This window comes from Myotis myotis, unplaced genomic scaffold (assembly GCF_014108235.1).
Source record: "Myotis myotis isolate mMyoMyo1 unplaced genomic scaffold, mMyoMyo1.p scaffold_m19_p_1, whole genome shotgun sequence".
Lineage (NCBI taxonomy): Eukaryota > Metazoa > Chordata > Mammalia > Chiroptera > Vespertilionidae > Myotis > Myotis myotis.
Window position 1 is genome coordinate 134,642,001 of NW_023416313.1, and position 26,806 is coordinate 134,668,806.

At 38.1% G+C, this 26,806-nt stretch overlaps 1 protein-coding gene across 5 annotated transcripts in view; it reads left to right on the plus strand.

Moving 5' to 3' along the window:
• SLC25A21 (solute carrier family 25 member 21) overlaps positions 1-26,806 on the plus strand; it is a 533,790-nt gene that overhangs the window by 85,195 nt on the left and 421,789 nt on the right. For all 5 annotated transcript variants that reach the window (XM_036352952.1, XM_036352969.1, XM_036352959.1 and 2 more), the window contains one exon: positions 470-542. In XM_036352952.1, coding sequence (XP_036208845.1) covers positions 470-542 — 73 coding nt within the window. The remainder of the gene's footprint in view (positions 1-469; positions 543-26,806) is intronic.

A 26,806-nucleotide genomic window follows, 5' to 3' on the forward strand; every position in this document is an offset into this window, starting at 1 on the left:
AAACAACAACAACAACAACAACAACAACAACAAAACACCTCATAGACACAGACAACAATGTGGTGATTACCAGAGGGAAAAGGGGATAGGGAAAGATAGAAGATGGTAAAGGCGGGATAAATGGTGATGGAAGGAGATTTGACTTGGGGTAGTGAACACGCATGCAATATACAGATGATGTATTATAGATTTGTACACCTGATATCTAAATAATTTTATTAATCAATGTCACCCCGATAAAGTCAATTAGAAAAGGAAAAATTAGTTTTATTTAGGTTGCTGTACTGGATTTTAGCTGTGTTAAACACAAAATTACAAAATACTCCTTATTCGTTTTTATGAAAGAAATACTTGAAGAAACAACAACCTCTAATTTCTATAAGAAAAATAATGGACCAAACTACTGTGAAGAGAGACCTGCAGAATGGGACCTGCTGATATTGGATCTGAATGGTTTCTATTTTGTCAGTGGCTGTGTGAGTGTGACTGGAAAAAGGAAGAAGGAAGGAAACAAACATTTTTGAAGACCTGTTATGGGCTAGGTATGTTACCATGTGGCAAGAGGCTTACAGGTACTAACTAATGCAGTGTTCACACCATCATGTGAGATAGGTAGGTATCAACACTACCTTTTTCCAAAGCTTTAAGGGGACTAAGGGAGAAATAGGTGAGATCAAGTTTCTAATCCAGGTGTGTCTACAAAGCCCACTTTTTAAAAAAAATATATTTTTATTGCTTTCAGAGAGGAAGGGAGAGGGAGAGAGAGAAACATCAATGATGAGAGAGAGTCATTGATTGGCTGCCTCCTGCATGCCCCCTACTTGGGATCAAGCCCACAACCTGGGCATATGCCCTTGACCAGAATCGAATCCAGACCCTTAGTCCACAGGCCGATATTCTGTCCACTGAGCCAAATCAGCCAGGGCCAAAGCCCATGTTTTTATTACTATCTTTGGACAGGGCACTTCGATAGAAAGTTACTCTATGGCTTTCCAGCAATGTGGCAGAGTTGCTGCATTTTCATACTTTCTTAGCTTTTAAAAAAAATCCTCACCCAAGGATGTTAATTGATGAGAGAGAGAGAGAGAGAGAGAGAGAGAGAGAGAGAGAGAGAGAGAGAGAGAGAAAGAGAGAGAGAGAGAAACATCCATTCATCCATTGGTGGATCAGTTGCCTCTCATACACACCCCAACGGGGGTTTGAACCTGCAGCCCAGGTATGTACTCTGACCAGGAATTGAACCTGAAACCTTTTTGATGTACAGAGCGATGTTCCAACCAACTGAGCCACCCAGCTGGGGCATAATATCCTAACTTTTAGTAAAGACAACTTAGATACTGAGGAGATTCTGTAGTAAATTGAATATGGTTTCTCTTGCTGGGACTTTATGTTTATCCAGGGATGATCGAATTCATCCCATAATTTTCTGCTTTATGCAGCACCTTACTTTATAATGTTCAGTGTGGAAATGAAGCATTAGTAGCTGGAGTGAAAAATTAAAGAGAACACTGAAAATGTTTTAACTCCTAATCGCTATTTTATCACCCTAAGCAATGTAGAGCAACAAAACTGTTAAGGCAATAATTATTTTTTTGGCTTAATAATGTAGCCCTATATTAGGGCTTAAGCATAAATAAGGCAATGAGAAATTCCTGTTTGATGTAATATTCTTGGGAGACAGTCACCATTTGGAGATGGTCATGTTCTGATGGGCAGCAGCAGAACAGAACATTATCCATGGACTGAGAGCTGGTCATGAGTTGAGACCATTGCAGGTGGTGTGCCTGTGGTTTAAATCATGTTTTATGACCCAACTTTGACACAGTTGAGCCACTTTCCACAATGAATCATTAACATTGCATCTTCTGTCAGTTATAACTATCTCCAGAAGTTACATCTGATGTTACATCTAACATCAGGAGGAAACCTATCCAAGGGTTAGAGGGAGTTAAAATATGTTTTAGAAAACAAACAAAAAACTTACCCGGCCAGTGTGACTCAGTGGTTGAGCATTGACCCATGCACCAAGAAGTTGCTGGTTCAATTCCTGGTTAGAGCACATGCCCTGGTTGTGGCTCAATCCCCAGTAGGGGGTGTGCAGGAAGCAGCCAGTTGATATTTCTCTCTCATTGATGTTTCTATATCTCTCTCTCCCTTCCTCTCTAAAAATCAATAAAAACATTAAAAAAACTTCTTATAAGTACTGCACGCTAACCGATTACGCCACTGGAGCCCTGGCCAGAAAAACTTCTAACTTAGATGTCATTGTAATGCCTGTATAACCCCATGATTTTTCTTATGTTCTCAAATAAATTTGATAAAATTCACAAAGGGACATTACTGGTAACATGATCAGAGTCTAAGAGTGTCATGGGTAATAACTATCCTTAGAATTAGATACAGGGGCTGGGTAAAATGTTCCTCCAGCTAAGTAGCATCTTGAATAACCCTACTTTTCTCCAAACTAGATGAAAGGATCAAGCAGAATAGATAGAGGTAGTAAATAACCATTAAACAACTTAATTTATTTATTCTACCCACGATTTTTTGATTAGTCAAAGGCAAGTATGTCTCTGAACCTTGCCAAGCTTAGTTGACCTTGTTGCTATCCTGTTAACTAGGCACAATTTGGAGCAAGGGATGCCTATAAATCTGTGAGATGTCTTAATTATGGGATATCTTGAATATTAATTTCTATCTGAGATGGCTCTATGGTGAATGAGTCAGTCACCAATAATTATATAGCAGATCACATGGTTTGTTTTACTGGTAAAAGGAAAAATACATAAATAAATACACTTATTTGTTCAATCAGTATTTATTAAATACCTACCAAATACCAGGTGCTTAGTAGTAGTTAATATGACAAACATGGTCCCTGCTCTCATAGAGCTTAGAGTAAAGTGAGGAGACGCTGCACACAATAGTATGTGATGAGTGATACAGTAGAAGTTAAGGCGATTTACAAGCACAGCTGGGACCTTGATCTAGTTTAGGGTAACAAAAGATATCTCTCAAAAAGTGACATTTGAATTGGGGATAGGCAGTGAGAACAGCATGTTTCAGCTGAAAGTATGTCAGGTTCTAGGGACTAAAAGATGCTCAGGATGACTGGAAGGGATACTAAAACTTCAGCAGTTGGGAAGTAGGCACAGGATAGATACAGTCTTTTAAGTAAAGGTGTTTAGACTTGTTTTAGGACAGTGGTCGGCAAACTGAGGCTCGCGAGCCACATGCGGCTCTTTGGCCCCTTGAGTGTGGCCACGAAGTTTCAATCGCACTGAACGTGCGCGCGCGCCCGCACATGGTATTTTGCGGAAGAGCCACACTAAAGGGGCCGCAGTTTGCCGACCATTGTTTTAGGATAATGAAAAATTATTGATGGGTTTTAATGGAGTTTCATGATCAGATTTGCATTTTATCAGGATCACTTCAAAAAGGATTACTCCAATGGCTATATGGAGGGTAAATGCATTGGATAGGAGAAAGATTAGTGGCAAGGATGCTGTTTCAGCAAAATGTGTCAGAGATAAGAATGACTTAGGGTGACAGTGGAGATGGGGATAAATGGATATCAAAGTGATATCTGAGAAGGCAGATTGACAGGGCTTGGTCATTAATTGGATGAGACAGAAGAGTCAAAAAGATCCTTGGATTAATGATTTGGGCTACATGAATAGACACTGAAGGCAAGGAACATAGGGGGAAAGCTGGGATATAGAGATAAATAGGAAATAAGGACATGAGTTCACTTCTGAACATGATGCATTGGATGGCTTATGAGATACCCAATAAGTTGTTTATTAGAAAGTTAGATGAGCAGGTCCAAAGAAAAATATGAAGGTAACCAGCATATGGATGCTAATTGAAGATCTGCAAGTCAATGCAGTTACCCAAAGTGGATAGAGTGTGAAAAGCATAGTGCCAATGACTAAGCCCTAGGAGAAGCATTGACATTTAAAGGACTTTTCTCAAAGTGATGATTTAAAGATAATATTAACCTAGCCGGTGTTGCTCAGTAGTTGAGCATTGACCTATAAACCAGGAGGTCATGGTTTGATTCCTGATCAGGGCACATGCCTGTGTTGTGGGCTCAATCCCCAGTGTGAGGCATTCAGGAGGCAGCCAATCAATGATTCTCTCTCATTATTGATGTTTCTATCTTTCTCTCCCTTCCTCTCTCTGAAATCAATAAAATTATATTTTAAAGATACTAGTAATATTAGATGAAATCATTAAAAAAATTTTTTTGAGATAAAGAGGAAGGTTTGTGAACCCGACAGTTTCCTTTCTTTTTCAGAATTGATTTCCTTTTTACTTCCACCTCAAGTGAAGTCATACAGATTCTAAGTCAGAGTCTTATGTTGTGGTTTAATTGGTTCTTGAACTCAAACCATCTTAAAACATGCAATAAAAAATGGGAAATAAAGGAAAACCAAAGCATGAAATTATCCATGCCTAAAACTTTTTGAATTCAGTGAATAATCAAAGCAATCATAAAAAGCAGGGCTGCCAACATTCAGTGATGACCAAAGAAGGACTTTGTTTTCTTTCCCCCTTTTTATTCCTGACTTCCAATATCTTCTCATTTAAAAAATTCTTTAGAGATAAGGATCTCTTTGTATTCTCTCTCCCATCTTGATCTCACAGGTGTGTGGCAGAAACCAAGAATAATGTCTCCCAACTTGCTCTTTAATGGGTTGGCTTGTGAAGGACTTTTGACTAAATGGCAAAACTGCTCTCCTTTTTTCATGTGGTCAAACCCATGTCCACAAACCTTGATCTTTGGTGTGATTTCAGTGGAACTCTTCCTCCTTCTTAAACACATGGTGGACCTATTCCTTAACCTGCCATATCATCCAATTTTGTTTCTGTTTTCCCCTCTGGGGATGATAACGTGGCTTGCATTCTTTTAGAAGTCTTGGACACCAAGAATGTTGAGGTCAGCCCAACTGGGGAAGTGAAGGAAAGAATGTCTGATAACCCAGTGGTGAAACCTCGGGAGTGTGCTCCGTAAATGCCATTTTCTCCCTGTTTTATTTTTTTTCCTTTTGTATATTAACTACAAACAACCCACAGCCTTTAATAAGCTTCATAAGAAGCCACCAACAAATGTTTAAAGTATCTCAACAAGGTTTCCAAGAAAGTCCTGAATAAAATTGTTTTTGCATCATGACCAATATATCAGCTTTCTTTTTTTTACCTTCTGTCTCCTGTTGATGCAAAATTTACTGAAATCTCAAATCAAGAAATGTAGCAAAATAAATGGTTACACTTATTTCAGGTAATTTATTTTAAGTCAAATAAATGAATGCTTAGTCGGACAGAAAAAGATCAAGGAATGAGAGGCTTGTATGACCTCTGAAGTAATTAGACATTTATGTGTTTTATGGGCAACTCTCACTGAGTATAAAGAAATATCTTTCTTTTAAAAATTTCAAAAACATTTGTAAAATGTCTTTGGATTTAAATCCTTTTGATTTGAGAAGGAAATCAAAAGCCCAATGTAGTAGATTAGCATTGAGAATGTTATTCCCAGCAAATTTTAATGCACTTTTTATTTTTTGTGTTTTTTTTCAAAACCTGTGGATTTACTGAACATTATATCAATACTCTCATTTGTATTTGGGCAACACGCACACAGATACTTACACATACACACATACTTACACATACACACATACATAAAAGTAAAAGTTCTTTCTTTGCCTTTAGGAAATATTTTTCATGCTAAGCAAAGATTGTGACTGACATGTAAATAACCAGTGTTGGATGGTATGAGAAAGAACAATACATGCATTTGAGTATTTTTATGGAGAGGTCTGCTCCTTATACACCTGGCTTTTCTTTTGAGGCATATTTCCATAGACTGTGTCCCACGTTCTAAAATTCATTTGTTATTCATGCCATAGAGATTTTCATGGGTTTATAGATTGTGCCTTGGTGTATAACTTAGTGTGAAGATAGTCAAGTAAAGGAATAGACAAAGGGAAAGCAAAGCAATTCACTTGAAATCCAGAGACCTTTCCAATGCTGAAAAGTAAGTAAAAGCAGATGTTATAAAGTTTAGAAAATCAAGACATTATTTTCCTGTTTCCATTGAATTTTTTTCTAAACACATTATAAATAAGCTTTGAAGTAATATAAAGTCCTCTGTTTTGTTGATAGCATCTTTTGTAAAAAACTTTATCAATGCTTGTTTAAGTTATAGACTAAATGATATCTCAGTTGGTAAAAGAACTGACTATATCTGCTGGCAAATACAATGCTACAATGCTGAAATTACTTACAATGTCTGAGTCACTTAGGTATCTATTTGATTAGATCTTTGGGGTTTAATGTTAAACAGCTCAAATGTTTTATGCTGTAAGAATACAACACGAAACCTCAATATTTCATTATTCACACGCATTACACTTAATTTTATATTTGTGGATACTTTTTACTCTGCAATAGAGAGAACCTGCTTTATTAATCTTTAGAATTTTCTGAAGAAGGAGGCCTGGGGATGTGAAAATAAGTCTATTTATGCCACACTCCTGCCTCTCCCCATCCTCTAAAGCCAGCTCAAAACTCTTACGACATGGCCTGTAGAAATGAAGGCTATTTAAAATGAACTGTCACTCTTTAGATTTGTTTCTAAAACTTAATATCTAAAGGAGCACAGGGGAGAGTACATTGCCAGAGCAAGGTGTTTGCTAGCTCAGGGAAGCTGCAGGACAGGTGCCCACCCTCATGCTCCCACTGGCCCTCATCATTTGGAGTCACTGAATGTCTTCCAGCTGTTAGAGAATGTCCCAGGCTCAAAACGGCATCCCTGCTGAGGACATTGTCAGGGTCTAAGCCAATTCTGGAAATGACTAGCTGCTAAAATATGGAACAAGGGAAATCAGTTCATATCAATGACAAAAACCATCATCTGTCTGTTATTACATTCATTCAGCTGGGTCACATATGACTTAATAATCAAATTACCACTTTATATATCTTAAATCTGCATGTTCATTTGACCACCATCTGAACATGGGAAAACAAAGATAATCCAGGCTGTCTTTTCTTTATTTTATTTTCTTTTAAATATTTATTTTTGCGCATATAAGTAAAGTGCTTGTAAAAGTTTGAAAATTATGTAATATAGAAAGCTAAAGTCCCCAGTGGCGGTCTCTGTCCATTCCTATCACTTGGCATACTTAGGCTGTTAACAGTTTGATGTGTATCAATTACTTCTTAATGATTAATGGAATTTTCTATTTTAATACTTTACTAATACAATTATGGCCTTTTAAAATTAATTTAAATGAAAAATTAGCTGGATCTATAAAAAATTTCAAAGGTATATAACATTTTAGTAGGGAAAAGTAAAGCAATCTGTTGTTTTGTTTTGTTTTTGTTGTTTATGCTTTGAATACTTTCAAGTAGCATTTGAAATAGCTTACAATAAAAACCAGGGCAAAGGAAAACATGACTAAGAAGCATTCAGAAAGCATAAAAGAAAGAAAGGGGAAATATTCAGAGAAAAGGGGAAATGGTAAGTCAAGAAGTACTAGTGTTGGAAAGCTAGACCATTTGATATAAAACATTGCACAAAGTTTCAGAGTGGTCTTTGCACCACGTACTGGGATGCAAAAGGAAATCAGGTTATTTGAGAAGGATTTGCATAGGTAACTTTCATCTACAGTCAAAATATGATTTTCATAGGGTTCATGTAATTAACAATGCTGCTTTCAGGCAGGGGCAATGCCTCATACAACTCTTTGCTTACAGAACCTTGCTGTCCAAGAGCCCTAAACACATTTGCTAGAACAATAAATGAATGAATTAGTTAATGAAGCAATGAGAGTATTTATAATGCATATGTGTTCTAACTATGATTGTTTCTTTTTTTAATTGTTTCTTATTATTGCCTCATTGCTGTTAAATTCAATAACATGATGATCAGTTTGTTAGTTTTTTAAAAAACACATATTATTTTGTGACACAGTTTTAGACACTATGACTACTAATGTGTATAAGACAGTTGTGCCTTCATGGAGCTTATAATCTGGTGGGACAAATAGATAAGTAAAAAAAGAAAAACAGGTACACTATGGAGAGATAATGGACAAGTTGAGGCTGCTGTGAGAGCCCTCGGGTAGAGTAGCTGATGCACACTAGGGAAACGGGAGAGTTACAGTCCTTTATGGCCAAAGCAACTCTGCAGGGTGTGCACAGCATCTGAGGTGTATAGCTTCCTGTGACCCAGCCGAAGAAGGGAAAACAACACTTGGATTCTTGAAGAGAGAGTGGTCTTCTTGACTGTTAGATTTTTCAAGCAGGACTTGACAATAGCAGAATGGTTAAAGTCTTTTTAGTCATTAAAAATTGAGGTTACCAGAAAGTATCTATGCAAGAGGTATTCTTAACTTTAGACTGAAGTAAAGATCCACACTAAGCATTAGATTACAGGTATTATTGTAAAATCTGATGCATGGGTCAGGTCCCAGCAGGAAATGTCACACTGAAAAGAAATAACTGAAGAGAGATGAATGGAAGAACTATTGACAGGTTGGGCAGATTTAAGAAGCCAACAAGGAACAGTGCAGCACCAAAGACTGGCCACAATGGGAAACAGTTACCACCCCTGGCCATGGCTGGAGTAGAAGGCTGGTTAGAGGAACTGGACTTTCACTAGAGGAAAACAATTTGAAGCCAGGCCTGGGTGGAGCTGGGTGAAAATTACTCAACCTTCTCCCTCTTCCTGCCTTTGAATTCTTCTAGATACCTACAATTGATCCAACCTGATTGGGAATCAGAGACAAAAGGGAGAGCAGTTGACAGAGTCTTTAGAAATTAGCCTCCAGGGAAGGAAGCCAGGCTGAGAGGTCAGAGAGTGGATCTGGAGGGGCAAATGAAGAGTATCCTAGCCCAACTGAGGACCCTGGTTTCCAATTCCATCAATGGAAAGCATCCCGTTTACATTCAATATTAGGTGTAAGTTGTATGTTATGAAACATAGAAAACATCATAGTCAAACCTAGAAAAGAGCACCAAGTCATTAGACACAATTTTCTTTGTTGTAGAAAAGCATTTTCCTTGTTGCTATTTCAGAGATGTTTTATTGTTGGCAATGCTACAGAAACGGTTAAAGATTCATCCACTTGTTTTAAGTTGTGCGTATGGATTAATAGTCATTTCTGCTTTCCTTACTTTCTAAAGTAAGATGCTATCTGATAGATTTGGACAGAGATGATCATTATTCCTGGGTCGATGAGGAGACTGATTCTAGAGAGGATCGAAGAACTGGATTTCTGGGCCTCTTTCACAGGTTATTTGGACACTATCGATGTATTCCAAGAGTACAGAAGTCTCGAGAAATGATTAACTTCCATGGTCAACAGGGAGCAGCGAGATCATAGGAGGCCTCTCTGGGTTTGCCAATTAAGATAAGTCAGCATTTTTTTTAGAGTGCACTGTGGCAGAGCATTTATCTAGGACACTGTGTTTCCAGAGCTTACAATAGCCCTTTGACTTTAGCAATGATTCTAGCAGACAGCCTGTAGCAGGGGCAGGCTAGACTGGATGAACCTGGGAACCATCATCAAGGGTGACATTTCTCCCAGGACTAATATATCACATAAGAATATATGGTTTTTATTATTATTGTTATTATTTTGGGTAATTAACATTAACATATCTGATGGTGACTGTATTATCTACACATGCAAGCAAGGTTGAAAGGACTACTTTATAAGCAGTGGTTCTTGTAAACCTACTAGACAGTTTCCTGATTTCTTGTTTTAAGTGATATTGCTAGAAACTGTTCTTATGACACTTCCTCCTTTGTAGTCAACCAGAAGCCTTACCTTGAATAAATCCCTGCTTGTCACCTACTTCTGATTGAGTGTGGGAAACTCCTGTCAGTGATGCACTTTCCCAAAATTCACTAATTGGAAGGTGCCTTTAGAACAGCCTAAGAATATTCTATATAATAAAGCCTAATATGCAAATTGTCCCCTTGGGAGTTCGACTGGGAGTTTGACTACTCGCTATGACATGTGCTGACCACCAGGGTGCAGAACATGGCGGGTGTTGGCGATGTGGTGCTGGCAGTGGGTGGCAGTGGAGGCGCTGCTGGCCCCAATGAGCCCCAACAGAATGGGACTGTGATGGGATGGTGGAGCAGGTGAGCAGGTGGTGACAAGTGAAAGTCCAATTCCCCCCCCCCCCCACCCCGCCCATTGCCCTGCAGACAGCGATGAGCAGTGGTGGTGGTGGCGGGGCCGCCACCTGCCTCCCAGGCACTGAAGGAGCCTGGTGGGCCGCCCCCCCTCCCCCCACCCCCCCACCCCGCCTGATCAATTGCCCTGAAGGCAGGATGGTGGAACAGGTGAGGGGGCGGTGCCAGGCCATGGCAGGGTACCAGGTGGGGCTGGGAAGCTGGGGGCTTGAGCTGGGGCCCGATCCCTGTCAGCCACCCCGAAGGACCCCACTCATGCACGTATTGGTGCACCAGGCTTCTAGTATGGAAATAAAACACTGGGTGCCTGGATGAAGAGTGCTGTCAAAATTTGAGATTGATCTTGGAAAAATATGAAAATGAAGACACTCCATTTCACAGATTTCAAGATACATTTTCTTGAAATTAGGTTGTATTTTATAATTGCTGTAGCCTTACAAATAATTAGCAGCATTTTTCTTCTTTAGTAGCACGTGCAAACTATGGTACGTGTGATGATTGATGGCATCTTTGAGCAGTTAAAAAACTGAAACTTGAAAGGAGCGTTGTACTGTCACAGAACAGGCCTATAGATCAATGGAACAGAATGGAGAGCCCAGAAATAAACTCACATCTTTATGCTCATTTAATGTTTAACAAAGAAGGCAAGAACATACAATGGGGGTAAAGACAGTCTCTTTAATAAATGGTGTTGGAAAAATTGGACAGTTATATGCAAAAAATTGAAAATAGACCACCAACTTACATCACACACAAGAATAAACTCAAAATGGGTTAAAGACCTAAATGTAAGTCATGAAAACATAAAAACTGTAGAAGAAAACATAGGCAGTAAAATCTTGGACATTTCTCATAGCAATATTTTGCAGATATATCTCCTCAGGCAAGGAAAACATAAACAAATAGGACTACATCAAACTAAAAATCTTTTGCACAGCAAAGAAAACCATCAACAAAATGAAAAGGGTACCCACTGAATGAGAGAACATATTTGCCAATGATACATCTGATAAGGGGTTAATTTCCAAAATATAGAAAGAGCTTATACTACTCAACACCAGGAAGGCAAATAACCCAATTAAAAAATGGACAAAGGACCTGAATATAAATTTCTCCAAAGAGGACATACAGATAGACATATGAAAAAAATCTCAACATCACTAATCATCAGAGAGATGCAAATTAAAACCACAATGAGATATCACGCCATGCCTGTTGGAATGGCTACCATCAATAAATCAACAAACAAGTGTTGACGAAGATGTGGAGAAAAGGGCACCTTCTTACACTGTTGGTGAGCATGCAGACTGGTGCAGACACTGGAAATCCGTATGGAGTTACCTCAAAGAATTATAAATGGGACTGCCTTTTGATCCAGTGTTCTCACTTCTGGAAATATATCTGAAGGAACCCAAACCACTAATTTGAAAGAATATATGCAACCCTATGTTCATTGCAGCAATATTTGCAATAGACACGATCTGAAAACAGCCCAAGTGCCCATCGGTAAGTGAGTGGATAAAGAAGCCGTGGTATATTTATACAATGGAACATTATGTGACCATAAAAAGGAAGGAACTTTTATCCTTTGAAACAGCATGGATGGACCTCGAGATTATTATGCTATGTGAAATAAGTCAGTTAGAGAAAGACAAATACTATATGATTTCACTCATATGTGGGATCGAATGAACAAAATAAACCGACGAACAAAATAGAAAGAGACATGGATACATGGAACAGACTGATAGCTGTCAGAGGGGCGGGAGGTTAGGGGGCTGGATGAAAGAAGGTGAAGGGATTAAAGCTGAAAAACATATATACATAACACATAGACACAGACGACAGTGATAGCCACATGGGAAGGGGGGTTGGGGGAGTAGGTGGAGGTGGGCAAAGGTGGATAAATGGGGCCGGGGATATTGTTTGGGGCAATAGACACACAATGCAGTGTTCAGTGATGGTTTGTTGAGTTGTGCACTTGAAACCTGTATGATTTTGTGAACCAATGTCACCCCAATAAATTCAATAGAAAATAAAAATTAAAAGGCGAGGAGACTAAAAAGAGAAAGAAATATAATTTGAAATATAATTCGGGTATTTCTCTATCTTGATTGGCCAGAATATACCTTTAGAACTAGAATATAACTCAAGAATGCTAAATCCTAGTTAATTTCTAGTTAACCTGGTAGTAATTTTGTAATGATTACCAAAAATACTGTATGAAGAGACATTCTGAAGCTACATTCTGGCTCAGGGCTTATTCCATTTATAAAGTAGGTCTTTAATGGGTAGGAAATAGAAAAGTGTCTGCATGTGACTGAGACATTTATCTTCTTTCTTATAAAGAAATTGAAAAGGAATTGTGTGCATGTAGTTTATATTAAAAAGGGAATTGGAACTTGATAACTTGTAACTGTTGAGCACTGCCTGGGTCTCTGAAAAACTGTCTGATGGATCCAAGTTGTCTGGTAATGATCCTGATGTATTGTATTCTGAGGTAGGATTAATCTAGCATGTTTTTTATTTCATCAATACCATGTAAACATCTTTGCTTTGTTTCTATACTTGCCAAGAAACCTTCTAAATTAGCTTTCCAGGGGATTTATGCCCTTGAACGTCTATTGGTTGTTTTAAAAGTGGGTAATCACTTTGGAATGTGGCTTAATGTAATTGTAAATGGACAAATATCCTAGTATCTTTCTCCTTTCCCCTTTGTATGGTCACTGTCCTTTAGCCTGTCTTACAAAATTATTTGAAAATTCTGCTTTCAGAAAAAACCCTCTTCCTATTTCAATGTCTTGTGTGAAGAGGCCTTACCCTGGCAAAACTGATGTGACAGCTTGGGCAGTGAGGAAGGCCGCCCAGGATTAAGAGGAGGTGAACCTGACAAGGGCAACTGGCTTCTCACCTCTACACCCCGTCTTCACTGACAAGCACCATTTCACCCAAAGCCCTTCTTGATTCCGGTGTATGTGGTGCTTCCACAAGTATCTTAATCATTTCCAGGCTCGCTTAGAAATTGTTTTAGAATAAACAACCTCTCTTTGTACCTCGCTCTGTACCAGGAACATAGTGTGCAGTTCTGGTCAGCAACCCTCGATGAAGACATGATTAAAGTGAAAGGAACCAGAGAAAGTTCACTAACATGGGCAAAAGAATAGGCTTCTATATTGATTAATTAGCTTACATTGGTGAATTCATTCATTACATTTGTTCTGAGTGTAGCATAAAATGAGAAGGGCTCTATTTACAAAGGAAGAAGGCTAAGAAAGGGGATATGATTAAAATCCAGGAAATTATGAAAACTATGCTTTCTTATTTATTGAATCCTGGCATACTAGAATTCAGGAGAGTCTCAGTAGCTTAAAAGAGATCTACAATGAATAGGAACTTGTGGAATGCATTATCCCAGGATGTGGTGCAGCTTGAAAATATATATAGATATATTAGAAGTTTAGATAAGCTCATGAATAACAGATTGGGGAAACAATGACACTTTGGGGTATTTCCACAACTCTTGAGGGAGATCAGACTTATTCTTCCACCACATGTCCCTTGGTGTGCCCATCAAAGAATGAATATCATGGTGTTTGGGCCAGTGTTAGGAAATATATTAGAGTCTGATTAGACAGGTAAGACAACTGCCAAAATGTAGGGGAGAAACTGGACTCATTGAATTATCTAGGTTCCAAAGACATGTAAATAAAATAACTGTGTGTGAATTCTAGGGCACCAGTGATGGAAAGTTATGAAAGGCTATATACTTTTTACACCAGGAGCAGCTAATCTTTGTTATCAGAGAAGCAAGCAATAATATGCATATGTTGAACAGCCAGAATTAGGGGTCATGTAATCGTCTCTTTTGTAGACCACCATGTTACTTGTATCAAGCACTTTTTAAAAAAGAGAACCAAGGTTTTGTCTGCAATTAATGCATAATAAATGAGACCTAGCCATATACTACATAAAAAAAGAAATAAAAGTTTCCTTTAAGCTATATCCTTTAAAAATGTTCCTGGAAAAAGGCCTCTATTCTTTTATTTAAAACAACATTGGAAATGTGGTAGAAATATTTTTGTAGTAAATTTTTTTACAAATAAATTTTATTGGCATTCTTTGTTGTCTCTCCCAGTATGAATTAATTCCTTACATGATTTACTTCTGTTTTCAACCAAGAAGGCTGAAACTAATTTAAATTAAAACAGCCTGCATTTCTCTTAGAATGCATGTGGTACTGTTTCTCACCTCCTGTCTTCACTGATGATAATATATTTTTCTTTCACCAATTTGCTAACATGTTTTAAAAGGACATCTCCACATGTGTTTCAAAACATATAGTTGTACACACATGAGGGACAGAGGCATATAAAATTATGAGAGCATAATCTATTATTACAACAGATATTATATAATGCATCACAACCAGGTTATGCTCTCAGGACTTCATCTTATAAGATGTTGGGAGCAGATGGGTGCTCTTAAAAACCATACCCCTAGATCTGAAAAAGTATTAACTATCATACATATATATTATACAGTTAAGTATCAAAAATAGTAATAAGAGCAGTACCTTATGTTCTTTCTTTCCCTTTCTTTCTTTCTTTCTTTCTTTCTTTCTTTCTTTCTTTCTTTCTTTCTTTCTTTCTTTCTTTCTTTCTTTCTTTTTTTTTAGAAGACTTGAATTGCTTTATTTAGCTCCTAATGTTTGGGAATCTTAAGAATTATAAGATTTTATAAAATCATGGTGAGAGACCTTTTTCTACCATATTATTTCCTTATGATCTTCTTATGTCTTTTTCATGAGATATACATATTAGGTGTTAATAAGAAGTCAAGGCTTGGACAATATATTCTTCAACTGAACAGGCGAATAAATTAGGTGGAATATTAACATCTAGAAGCGTTTTTCCAGACAAGTAACTAAAATGGGTTTAAACCAATTAACACAATTAAACCACATCCAGACTTTGATATTAGCCCAGCTAGAGTGGTCCAGTTGGTTGGAGCTTCGCCCTGTGCACCAAAGGGTTGCGGGTTCAATTCCTGATCAGGGCACATACCTGGGTTGCAGGTTAGATCCCTGGTCAGGATGTGTATGCAAGGCAACCGATGATCGATGTTTCTCTCTCTCTCTCTCTCTCTCTCTCTCTCTCTCTCTCTCTCTCTCTCTCCCTCTTTCTAAGCATGTCCTCAGGTGAGAATTTAAAAAATATTTTATACTAAATGATTTCTATATATGTGATACAATTACACATGATGTATTAGTATCAAAGAATGCAACCAAAACAGAGATGGCAAAAAATATAACTCTTTCTAAAACATTCATTTAATGAAAATCTACTACAAGTAAAATCATCAGACTTTAATTTGTTATACTGCTTTGAAAATTTAAGCACTCCATTACACATTATTTAATTTGACCCACTAAAGAACTGTGTGTAAATTAGCACTCACATTTTATAGACAAGGATATTGGTCTCAGAGAAAGCACTTTATCAACATCACACAAAAAAAATCTTTTTTTTAAAAAAAACCTCACCCAAGAATATTTTTCTATTGAATTTTAGAGAGAGTGGAAGGGAGGGAGAAGGAGAGGATAGAGAGAGAAACATCAACATTAGAGAGACACATCGATTGGTTGCCTCCTGCACTTGCCCTGACCAGGGCTGGGTATGAACCTGAAACCAAGGTATACGCCCTTGACTGGGAATTGAACCCGAGATCCTTTGGTCTGCTGGTCAATGCTATAACCACTGAGGAAACTGGCCAGGGCCACAAAAATGTTTTAATCAGCCTCCCTTTCTTCAGACTTTTCTCAAGTTTACCAGTTACCACATGGCTGCAAGAGTGCCATTTCATCTGCTTAAAATCCTTTGAAAACTCCTCATTGCCTATATATTCACGTGTACAATGTGGTGACTTATGAGCCCTTTACTCACTGTACCTGCCCATGTTCAAATCCAGGGGTTGGAAAACTTTTCCTGTGAGGCACCAGATAACAAATATTTTAGTCTTCATGGTCTAAACATCTGCCAAAGTTTTACAACTGTTGTTGTATCATGAAAGCAGTTATAGACAATATGCAAACAAATGGGCATGACTATGTTTCAATAAGGCTTTATTTACAAAAAAGGTGATAGGCTAGATTTGGCCTACAGACCAGTTTTGCTAACCCTTAATTGTGTACAGGTCAATCCCTTAGAATATGGGAAAAAGACATCAAAAGTTCTATTTATATTTTGTTTTTAATCCCATCCTCTTGAATTTTATTTTTTTGTACATACTTTATAAAAACCTAGTATATTCATTAAATCTGTATATTCAGAGTGCATGCTTAATTTTATTTTTTACTGATAGAATTTGCATTTGATAAGAATGAGAAACTAACTTTCTGCTCCATTGACCCATGCCAAAGCTCCTGGTAATTCTCAGCACACACCAGACTGATTTCTACCTCTGTGCTTTTATTCATGCTGTCTTCTCATGTGGTTAGCATGCTGTTTGCTGTTATTCATTCTTGCACTTCAGACTTTCATCTGGAATCCTTTTCCTTCTTCTTGAAGTATAAAATTTTTAAAATCCTTTAGTTAGGGTCCACTAAAAGAAAAATCTCTTTATTTGTCTGAAAATATCTTTATAATAAAGATACCTTTGCTGGATATAGAATTGTAGGTTGGTCTTATTTTTTTCTCAGCACATTGAAGATATAATTCGACTTTCTTTTGGCTTTCATTGTTTTTCTGAAGTCAGTTGTCAAACTACTGCTCTATTGGAGGTAATCTATTCTTTTCTTCTCTGGCTGCTCTCAGGTTGTCTTTTGTTAGAATTTTGTTTTACGGGAATGCTTCCTCCAGTGCATTTCATTTTATTTTTCTGATCAAGATTTATTCATTTATGAATTTGGATTGGTATCTTGTATCAGTTCTAAAAAATTTTTAGAACTGAATAAATTTTACTTCTTCAAATTTTGTCTCTGCCCCTGACTCATTTTTTTCTCCTTGCCTTCGGGGACTCCAGTTAAACATATGTTAGCTCTCATTCCTTATTTCATGTATTGTAACCTTGTGGTTAGATTCAGGTTATTAATTCTTGCCAAAAATACTGCATCAGTGAGTGATACTGTGTCTTTCTCAGGGTGTCATATCTGGAGATAGTGATATTAATTTTGATCAGTCAATTTTTTTTGTTTTGTTAATCCTCACCCGAGGATATTTTTCCATTGATTTTTAGAGAGAGTGGAAGGGAGAGGGAGAGACAGAGAGAAACATTGATGTGAGAGAGACACATCCATTGGTTGCCTCCTGCATACACCCAGACCAGGGTCAGGGGACCTGCAACCAAGGTACGTGCCTTTGACTGGAATCGAACCCTGAACCCTTCAGTCCACAGGCCGATGTTCTATGCACTGAGTCAAACTGGCTATGGGTTGATCAGTCAGTTTATCCAATTTCTCCACAGTAAATTACTGAATCCCCTGCAACTAATAAGCAGTTTGTGTGATAATACTTTAAACTCATAAAAATATCCTGCTCCTGGGAGAGAGGAATGGGTATTTATTGTTCAAAGGGTATAAAGTTTTAGTTATCCAAGAATAAGTTCTCAAGATCTACTGTAAATATCGTGCCTATAATTAACAATACTACATTATGCACTTAAAAATTTATTAAGAGGGCAGGTCTCAGATCATGTTCTTATCTTAATTTAAAACAAAGTAATCTAGCCAGCATGGCTCAGTAGTGGAGCATCCACCTATGAACCAGGAGATCACTGTTCGATTCCTGGTCAGGCAAATGCCTGGGTTGAGGGCTCAATCCCCAGTGTGGGGCCTGCAGGAGGCAACTGATCAATGATTCTCTCTTATCATTGATGTCTCTATTTCTCTCTCTCTCCCTCTCCCTTCCTCTCTGAAGTCAATTAAAAAAAAAGCCTATGTTACAAGATAATGAAATCAAGTAAATAAATTAGCTGTACATGCAAAACCAAACAAAAACAACAAACTCCAATATCCTGCTCCTTATAAAAATCTCACCCTAAACATAACATTCAATGATAGCTCTTGCCTAATCTAATCTTTACTATAATAGTTGTAAAAGCTATCCATTTTTAAATTTTTTTATTTCTAAATGATATATTAAATTCTTTTATTTATTTAATTTATTTTATTGTTGAGAATATTACACATGTCCCCTACTTTCTCCCCTTTGCCCCACTCCACCCACCTCCCACACACCCCAGGCCTTCACCTGTCTATTGTCTGTGCCCATGGACTATACATATGTGCAGATACATTCTTTGATTAATCTCTTCCTGCTCTCCTTCCCATCTATCCTCTGAGATCTGTCAGTCTGTTTCATGCTTCCATGTCTATGGTCCTATTTTATTCCATAGATTTCACATGTAAGTGACATCATGTGGTATTAGTCTTTCTCAGATTGGCTTATTTCATTTAACATAATAATCTCCAGGTCTATCCATGCTGTCTCAAAGGGTAAGAGTTCCTTTCTTTTTATGGCCACATAGTATTCCATTGTATCAGCTTTTTTATCCATTCATCTACTGATGGGTACTTGGTCTGTTTCCATAACTTAGCTATTGTAAATAATGCTGCTATGAACATAGGGGTGCATATACTCTTTTTGATTCGTGTTTCGGGATTCTTAAGATATATTCCTTGAAGGAGGTCACTGAGTCAAAAGGCAGTTCCATTTTTAATTTTTTGAGGAACCTCCATACTGTTTTCCACAGTGGCTGCACCAGTCTGCATTCCCACCAGCAGTGTACTAAGATTCCCTTTTCTCCAGGCCTCATTGTGGTTTTAATTTACATCTCTCTGATGATTGGTGATGTTGAGCATTTTTTGATATGTCTTTTGGCCATCTGTATGCCCTCTTTGGAGAAGTGTCTATTTAGGTCCTTTGCCCATTTTTTAATTGGATTGTTTGTCTTCTTCTTGTTGAGTTGTATAAGTTCTTTGCATATTTTGGAAATTAACCCCTTATCAGATGTGTCATTGGCAAACAAGTTCTCCCATACTATGGGTTCCCTTTGCATTTTGAAGATGATTTCTTTTGCTGTAAAGAAGCTTTTTAGTTTGATGTAGTCCTACTTATTTATTTTTTATTTGTTTTTCTTTCCCTAGGAGATGTATTAGCAAAAATTCTGCTATGTGAGATGTCTGAGATTTTACTGCCTATGCTTTCTTCCAGGATTTTTATGGTTCTGTCTGTGTCTCACATTTAAGCCTTTTATCCATTTTGAATTCATTCTTGTGTATGGAGTAAGTTGGTGGTCTAGTTTCATTTTTTACATGTATTTATCCAATTTTCCCAACACCATTTATTGAAGAGACTATCTTTACTTCATTGTATGTTCTTGCTTTGTTTGTCAAATATTAATTGACCATAATGACTGGGTTGATTTCTGGGGTCTCTTTTCTGTTCCTTTGATCTATATGCCTGTTCTTGTGCTAGTACCAGGATGTTTTGATTATAATGCCTTTGTAGTATAGTTTGATATCCAGTTTAGTGATCCCTCCAACTTTGTTTCTTTTTCTCAAGATTTCTGGGGCTATTTTTTGGTTCCATATAAATTTTTGGAATATTTGTTCTAGTTCTATGAAATATGTTGTTGGTATTTTAATAGGAATTGTGTTGAATCTATTGATTGCATGGACATTTTAAAATATATTTTTAATTGATTTTTAAAGAGGAAGGGAGAGAGAGAGAGGGAGAAAGAGAGAGAGAGAGAGAGAGAGAGAGAGAGAGAGAGAGAGAGAGAGAGAGAGAGAAAACATCAGTGATGAGAAAGAATCTTTGATTGGCTGCCTCCTGCATGCCCCTTACTGGGGATTGAGCCCGCAACCTGGATGTGCGCTCTTGACCAGAATCCAACTCGGGACCCTTTAGTCTAAAGGCTGACACTCTATCCACTGAGCCAAAACGTCTAGGGCTACCATGGGCATTTTAATGATGTTAATTCTTCCAATAGATGAACATAGTATATTCAGTGTCCTGTAGTCTTCCAAGTATAGGTCTTTTACCTCGTTGGTTAAGTTTATTCCTAGGTATTTTATTTTTTGTTGTTGCAATGGTAAATGGGATTTTTTTTTTAGTTTCTCTTTTTGAGAGTTTATTATTTTTTTAAATTAAATCTTTATTGTTCAGATTATTACAGTTGTTCCTCTTTTTCCCCCCATAGCTCTCCTCCACCCAGTTCCCACCCCACACTCTGCCCTTACCCCTCCCACTGTCCTGATCCATAGGTGTACAATTTTTGTCCAGTCTCTTCCTGCATCCCCATACCCCTTTCCCCCCAAGAATTGTCAGTCCACTCTCTTTCCATGCCCCTGGTTCTATTATATTCACCAGTTTACTCTGTTCATCAGATTTTTTGTTCACTTGATTTTTAGATTCACTTGTTGATAGATATGTATTTGCTGTTCATAATTTTTATCTTTATCTTTTTCTTCTTCCTCTTCTTAAAGAATACCTTTCAGCATTTTATATAATACTGGTTTGGTGGTGATGAACTCCTTTAGCTTTTTCTTATCTGTGAAGCTCTTTATCTGACCTTCAATTCTGAATGATAACTTTGCTAGGTAGAGTAATCTTGGTTGGAGGTTCTTGCTATTCATCACTTTGAATATTTCTTACCACTCCCTTCTGGCCTGCATAGTTTCTGTTGAGAAATCAGCTGACAGTCGTATGGGTACTCACTTGTAGGTAGCTGACTGTTTTTCTCTTGCTGCTTTTTTTTTAAATTTTTTTTATTTTTTTTAATTAAATCTTTATTGTTCAGATTATTACATTTGTTCCTCTTTTTTCCCCCCCATAACTCCCCTCCTCCAGTTCCCGCCCCACGCTCCGCCCTCACTCCCCACCCACTGTCCTCATCCATAGGTGCACGATTTTTGTCCAGTCTCTTCCCACATCTCCCACACCTCTTCCCCCGCCCCAAGAATAGTCAGTCCATTCCCTTTCTATGTTCCTGATTCTATTATAATCACCAGTTCATTCTGTTCATCAGATTATTTATTCACTTGATTCTTCGATTCACTTGTTGATAGATGCATATTTGTTGTTCATAATTTGTATCTTTACCTTTTTCTTCCTCTTCCTCTTCTTAAAGGATACCTTTCAGCATTTCATATAATACTGGTTTGGTGGTGATGAACTCCTTTAGCTTTTCCTTATCTGTGAAGCTCTTTATCTGACCTTCAATTCTGAATGATGGCTTTGCTGGATAAAGTAATCTTGGTTGTAGGTTCTTGGTATTCATCACTTTGAATATTTCTTGCCACTCCCTTCTGGCCTGCAAAGTTTCTGTTGAGAAATCAGCTGACAGTCGTATGGGTACTCCCTTGTAGATAACTGAATTTCTTTCTCTTGCTGTTTTTAAGATTCTCTCTTTATCTTTTGCTCTTGGCATTTTAATTATGATGTGTCTTGGTGTGGTCCTCTTTGGATTCCTTTTGTTTGGGGTTCTCCACGCTTCTTGGACCTGTAAGTCCATTTCTTTCACCAGGTGGGGGAAGTTTTCTGTCATTATTTCTTCAAATAGGTTTTCAATATCTTGCTCTCTCTCATCTTCTGGCACCCCTATAATTCTGATGTTGGTACGCTTAAAGCTGTCCCAGAGGCTCCTTACACTATCCTCGCATTTTTGGATTCTTTTTTCATTTTGCTTTTCTGGTTGGGTGTTTTTTGCTTCCTCGCATTTCAAATCATTGACTTGATTCTTGCGCTCCTCTGGTCTGTTGTCGGGAGTCTGTATAATATTCGTTATTTCAGTCCGTGTATGCTTAATTTCTAGTTGGTTCCCCAATATAACATCGAGGGTCTCATTAGTTTTCTTGTAGATTTCATTAAGTTTATCGGCGCCTTCTAAACAGTTCTTGAGAGACCTTAAAAGTGTGGTTCTGAACTCTATATCTTCCATTGACAATTTTGTCCTGTTTCTTTGTCTCCACATTTTGTTATGCTTCCTTGGTGCACCCCCTGGTGGTCTTTGTGCGCAATCTTATAGTTAAACCTTGATTGTTGTAGCTAATACCAGGGAGGGTTTGACCTCCAGGCCAAGTGGCTATGAGAATCAGCTGTGTCTGCAGTGAGAGAACTTCTGTCCTCTAGGGAGGTACTAATCTGGTGTTTGCCTGAGGCTATCCGGCAAATGCCTGTGTGCAGGGCTTGGGCAGGGCAGGTCGCACAGGATCAACAGGGTGGGCTGGAGAGAGCAGTTATGGCGGCTCTCAGTCCTGTCCCCAGGGGCTCTGCCTCTCTGAGTCCCAGCACCCGCTGCAAACCTCGGAGAGAACGCTGCACTCGCTCTGACCGAAGCCAGACAGTCGCGCTTCTCCCGTTTGAGTCTGGGTCCCTAAAGACTCGCCTGTATCTGGAGCTCAGAGTCTGCGACTCCCTCCCGATTGAAAACGCCAACCGCGCCCTCCGCCGCCAGCCCGCTCTGCATGTACTCCGCACCTCAGAATTTGACTTCAGCACTGCGCCTCCTCTGAGTGTCCGTATGCGTTTCTCTTTCCTCCTAGTTGTAGGACTTCCACTCAGCCAGCATTCCTGTGGTTCTGGGTGATGTCCCTTCCGTTTTTTAGTTTCACTTTTGAAGTAGTTGTTCAAGGCAGCAAACTCCGGCGTTAACCTATGCCGCCATCCGAGAGTTTATTATTGATGTATAGAAATGCTGTCGGTTTTCAGATGTTAATTTTGTGTCCTGCTACTTTGCCTAATTCATTTATTAAATCTAGTATTATTTTGGTGGAGTCTTTAGGGTTTTCTATGTACAATATCATGTCATATGCAAATATATTCAATTATTTTTTAATTTGCTAAGGCACATTTTGATATTTTTTTCTTTCAAATTTTATCCCACTTTTTCTTTACTTCTTTAAATATAGTAAGAGTGAATGTTTTATCATTTATGTACAGTGATTCACTACGTGAAGTCTTTGAAGATCTGTTTCTGAATTTTACTACTTCTGGTTCTTGCTAGGGTACCGCTTTAAAAAGTGATGGGAATTTGGTCTTCAGATTTACTCAAAGGACATCTTATGGTTACTACTTCTCAGAAACATTCTCCCCTAAGCTGCTCAGCAAAAACTAAAAATATACTTAGTCTCCGAAGTATCAGGTGAGTTAATTTCTAATTCACTCTTTTCCTGAGAATATATCCCTTTGAGAAAAGAGTTTAATGTAGAAATCTTTTCAATTAGTCTCCTCACTTTGCAGGACCTGAGCTTTGATTTTTATTTCCCCTCACCCTGAGAGATCTATAAATGAAAACTCAGTTACCTGACAAATGTCCTAGAACAAAAGCAACTCCAGAGCTCTGCTCATCTCTCTAAGCTTCTGATGCACTTAGATTTTAGCCTAGTTATTTCATAGCTTCTTGTCAGCTTTTTAATGGTTTTAAGAAGTTTTTGTACATTATACAACATTGTTGTTTTCAACGGGAAGACTAGTTTGAATAACCGAGGCTGCCATATTCCCTCATGCTATCATCTCTACATTGAGTGTTTTTCTCCACCTACTTTGTCTCTCAAACACCTCCTTAAGTTTCAAATCTGAGTTCATGAATCACCTCCTCCATAAAGACTTATGTCCCCCAAGGTACAATAGATTATTCTCTTACTCTTGTTTGCTCCAGCATATATGTTGCTTTTTTCCCCTTCTGTGTTGATTAAGGTATTACATATGTGTCCTTATCCCCCCATTTCCCCCCGCCCCCGCTCATGCCCTCACCCCCCTAGTGTCTGTGTCCATTGGATAGGCTTATATTCATGCATACAAGTCCTTTGGTTGATCTCTCCCCCTTACCCTCACCCTCCCTACCTTCCCTCTGAGGTTTGACTGTCTGATCAATGCTTCTCTGTCTCTGGATCTATTTTTGTTCATCAGTTTATGTTGTTCATTATATTCCACAAATGAGTGAGATATTGTGATATTTATCTTTTCTGACTGTCTTGTTTTGCTTAGCATAATGCTCTCCAGTTCCATCCATGCTGTTGCAAATGGTAAGAATTTCTTCTTTTTTTACCACAGCGTAGTATTCCATTGTGCAGATGTACCACAGTTTTTTAATCCACTCATCTACTGATGGACACTTAGGCTGTTTCCAAATCTTAGCTATGGAAAATTGTGCTGCTATGAGCATAGGAGTGCATATATCCTTTCTGATTAGTTTCTTGGGATATATTCCTAGAGGTGGGATCACTGGGTCAAATGGAAGTTCCTTTATTATGTGGTTTGTTTGTGTTGCTTTCCTTTCTGTGTCTTCTAAACCATAAGTTCTTAGATAGCAGGTACCATATTTATATATTTTTGTATCCCCAAGGCCTAGTATTGTGGTTGGCATATAATAGGCCCCTTGATAGATGTCAAATGAGTGAATGAAGGCAGATCCAATTTGCTGATTGACTGTATTCTTTGAGATCTGGTGTCTTATTTGTCTCTGTGAACCCAGTGTTTAGTTCAGCATCTGTCACATAGTAGGTGTCTAATAACTATTTGTCAACAGAACTTTCTTTCAACCTGGAATTAGATAGGGTAAGGGAAAGAATGACTAGTGCAGTATATAGGCCGGGGACCACAAGCAGGTTAATTCATAGAATGGGATGTTGGTGAAGGTGATAGCAATGGTAGTAGAAATACTGTGAGTCCTAAGTGAATACAATCTGTTAACCAAATAGAAGCAAATTTTAATGTTTTGGTATTTATAATTCATAGTTGTTCAAAGATTCAGGCTAGGGAGGAGAATCCACAGAGAAAACATAGTTGAACTAACTCCAGAACTAGAAAAGGAAGGTGGTGACAATCAGTGGCACAATGGAGGTAGTTTCAGAAAAGTCCTTCTTTGGCTTGCATTCTGGTCTTGGGATTTGGTTTTTGTGTGGGACCGTTGTGTGTTTTGAGGCACACATGACCTCCTTCTTAGGGCAAGGCAAACTTCTTTTGGGTTAGTCATTACATTGAGGGCTAAATTCTCTGAAGAGAAATTTTACTTCCACCAGGTCTGCTTTTAAGACTTTAGAATTCATCAGTTTCTATCCTGACTCACTTGACTGCCCCTTTTCAATAAATGCCAGTCAAGCTGAAGTATCCACAAAGCCACAATATTGTTGCTCTTTGCCTTCCCTATACTTGTGTTCCCCAATTTGTGCCTTTGCTGTTATGTTTTCCCATTCTAGTATGAACCCTGTGTCTACTCAGGGTTCAAAGCCCAACTAAAAGTTCACATCTGCTAAGATACCCTCTCTATTACTCCAACTCATTGACCAAACTCATAGAGCTTATCTAAACCCTCAACATTCTAAATTTGATCATATTCAATTTTGTCCTGCTTCTTAATTATTTCCCCATCTTGGATTTACTCCTCTTTCCTAATTTTGATTGTTGGTCCCTTAAATTCTTTGTATTCACCCTGATGGGCCATTGATCTAGTTATGGTACCTGTTATGCTCTCAGGAAATGCTTGTTGATCTGGTGAGTACGGATAGAGTACAGTTCCCACACCTCTCTAATCATCCTGCCCCATATGTGCTAAAACCTTCAGAGAATTCTAGGAGTTGAATTGGAGTTCTCTTTGTTTTATTTTATAATCTTTGTTTTACAAATGCATGATAGATCATGGGATTTTCCCAGCTTCAGGCATTCTCAGACTTAAATCTCTGAGAGTGGCACAGCCAGAATTACAATCTGAGAATAATGGCTGCAATTTGGAACTTTTTCTTTTTATGACTCTTTTGTGAGAACACAGGCATAGCATCATTTACTCTATAAGAGGTAAGTGGTATTGCTTTCCTGACTTCCACTGCCTATAGAATTTGGTTTAAATCAACACATTGGTGAAAGTTATACCAATTGGATTTGTTTAATCCATATGTAGTTAAAATTAAAGAATCACCAAAACAAAGTATTTCATTACTTCTCCTCTGTTTACAGGTTCTTTTCAGTGTTTTATTTAGACTGTCACAGCTACTCTGTATATAGCAAAACCTATCAGTGGATTATTGTACATGGGGTTGTTACAGGGGGGCCATGCTGTTCTGACCATTTTCCCATGGAAAGCTCTGCCAGCCCTTGCAGTGCCCTGGTGCTTGAAGTCTACTTTTGGAGGTGGCCTCCCCTTAGGCGGTCATTCTGAAGAGCCTTTCAAGAACCTGAAATGTTGCCATTGGAGCGTTTCCCAGAAGGAAATTGAACCACAATTTTTTGAAGTGCAGGGAACTCTCTACCAGGAGTATGTCATGTGTCTAGACATATTCTGATGTGTTTTTCATTACAATAATGCAATAACATGGGCTGCACCAAATGATAGGGTAAATTCATTAAGACTGTTTTCGTGTCCATTTCTTTCACAACACTCAGTGAACAGGACACTCTGAAATAGGAACTACCTATGTGTAACATCTGCCCTCTTGCTTCCTTTCTCTTCTAATCTTTTGTACTTATTATTTCTCTCTTCCTATCTTTGTTCCTTACTTTTCTTCAAATAGAGTAGAAAAGTACGATTTTATTAATCCTACTATATTTTTCAGCTGATTAGAGAGAAAAAAATCATCCTGAGCTAACTAATAAA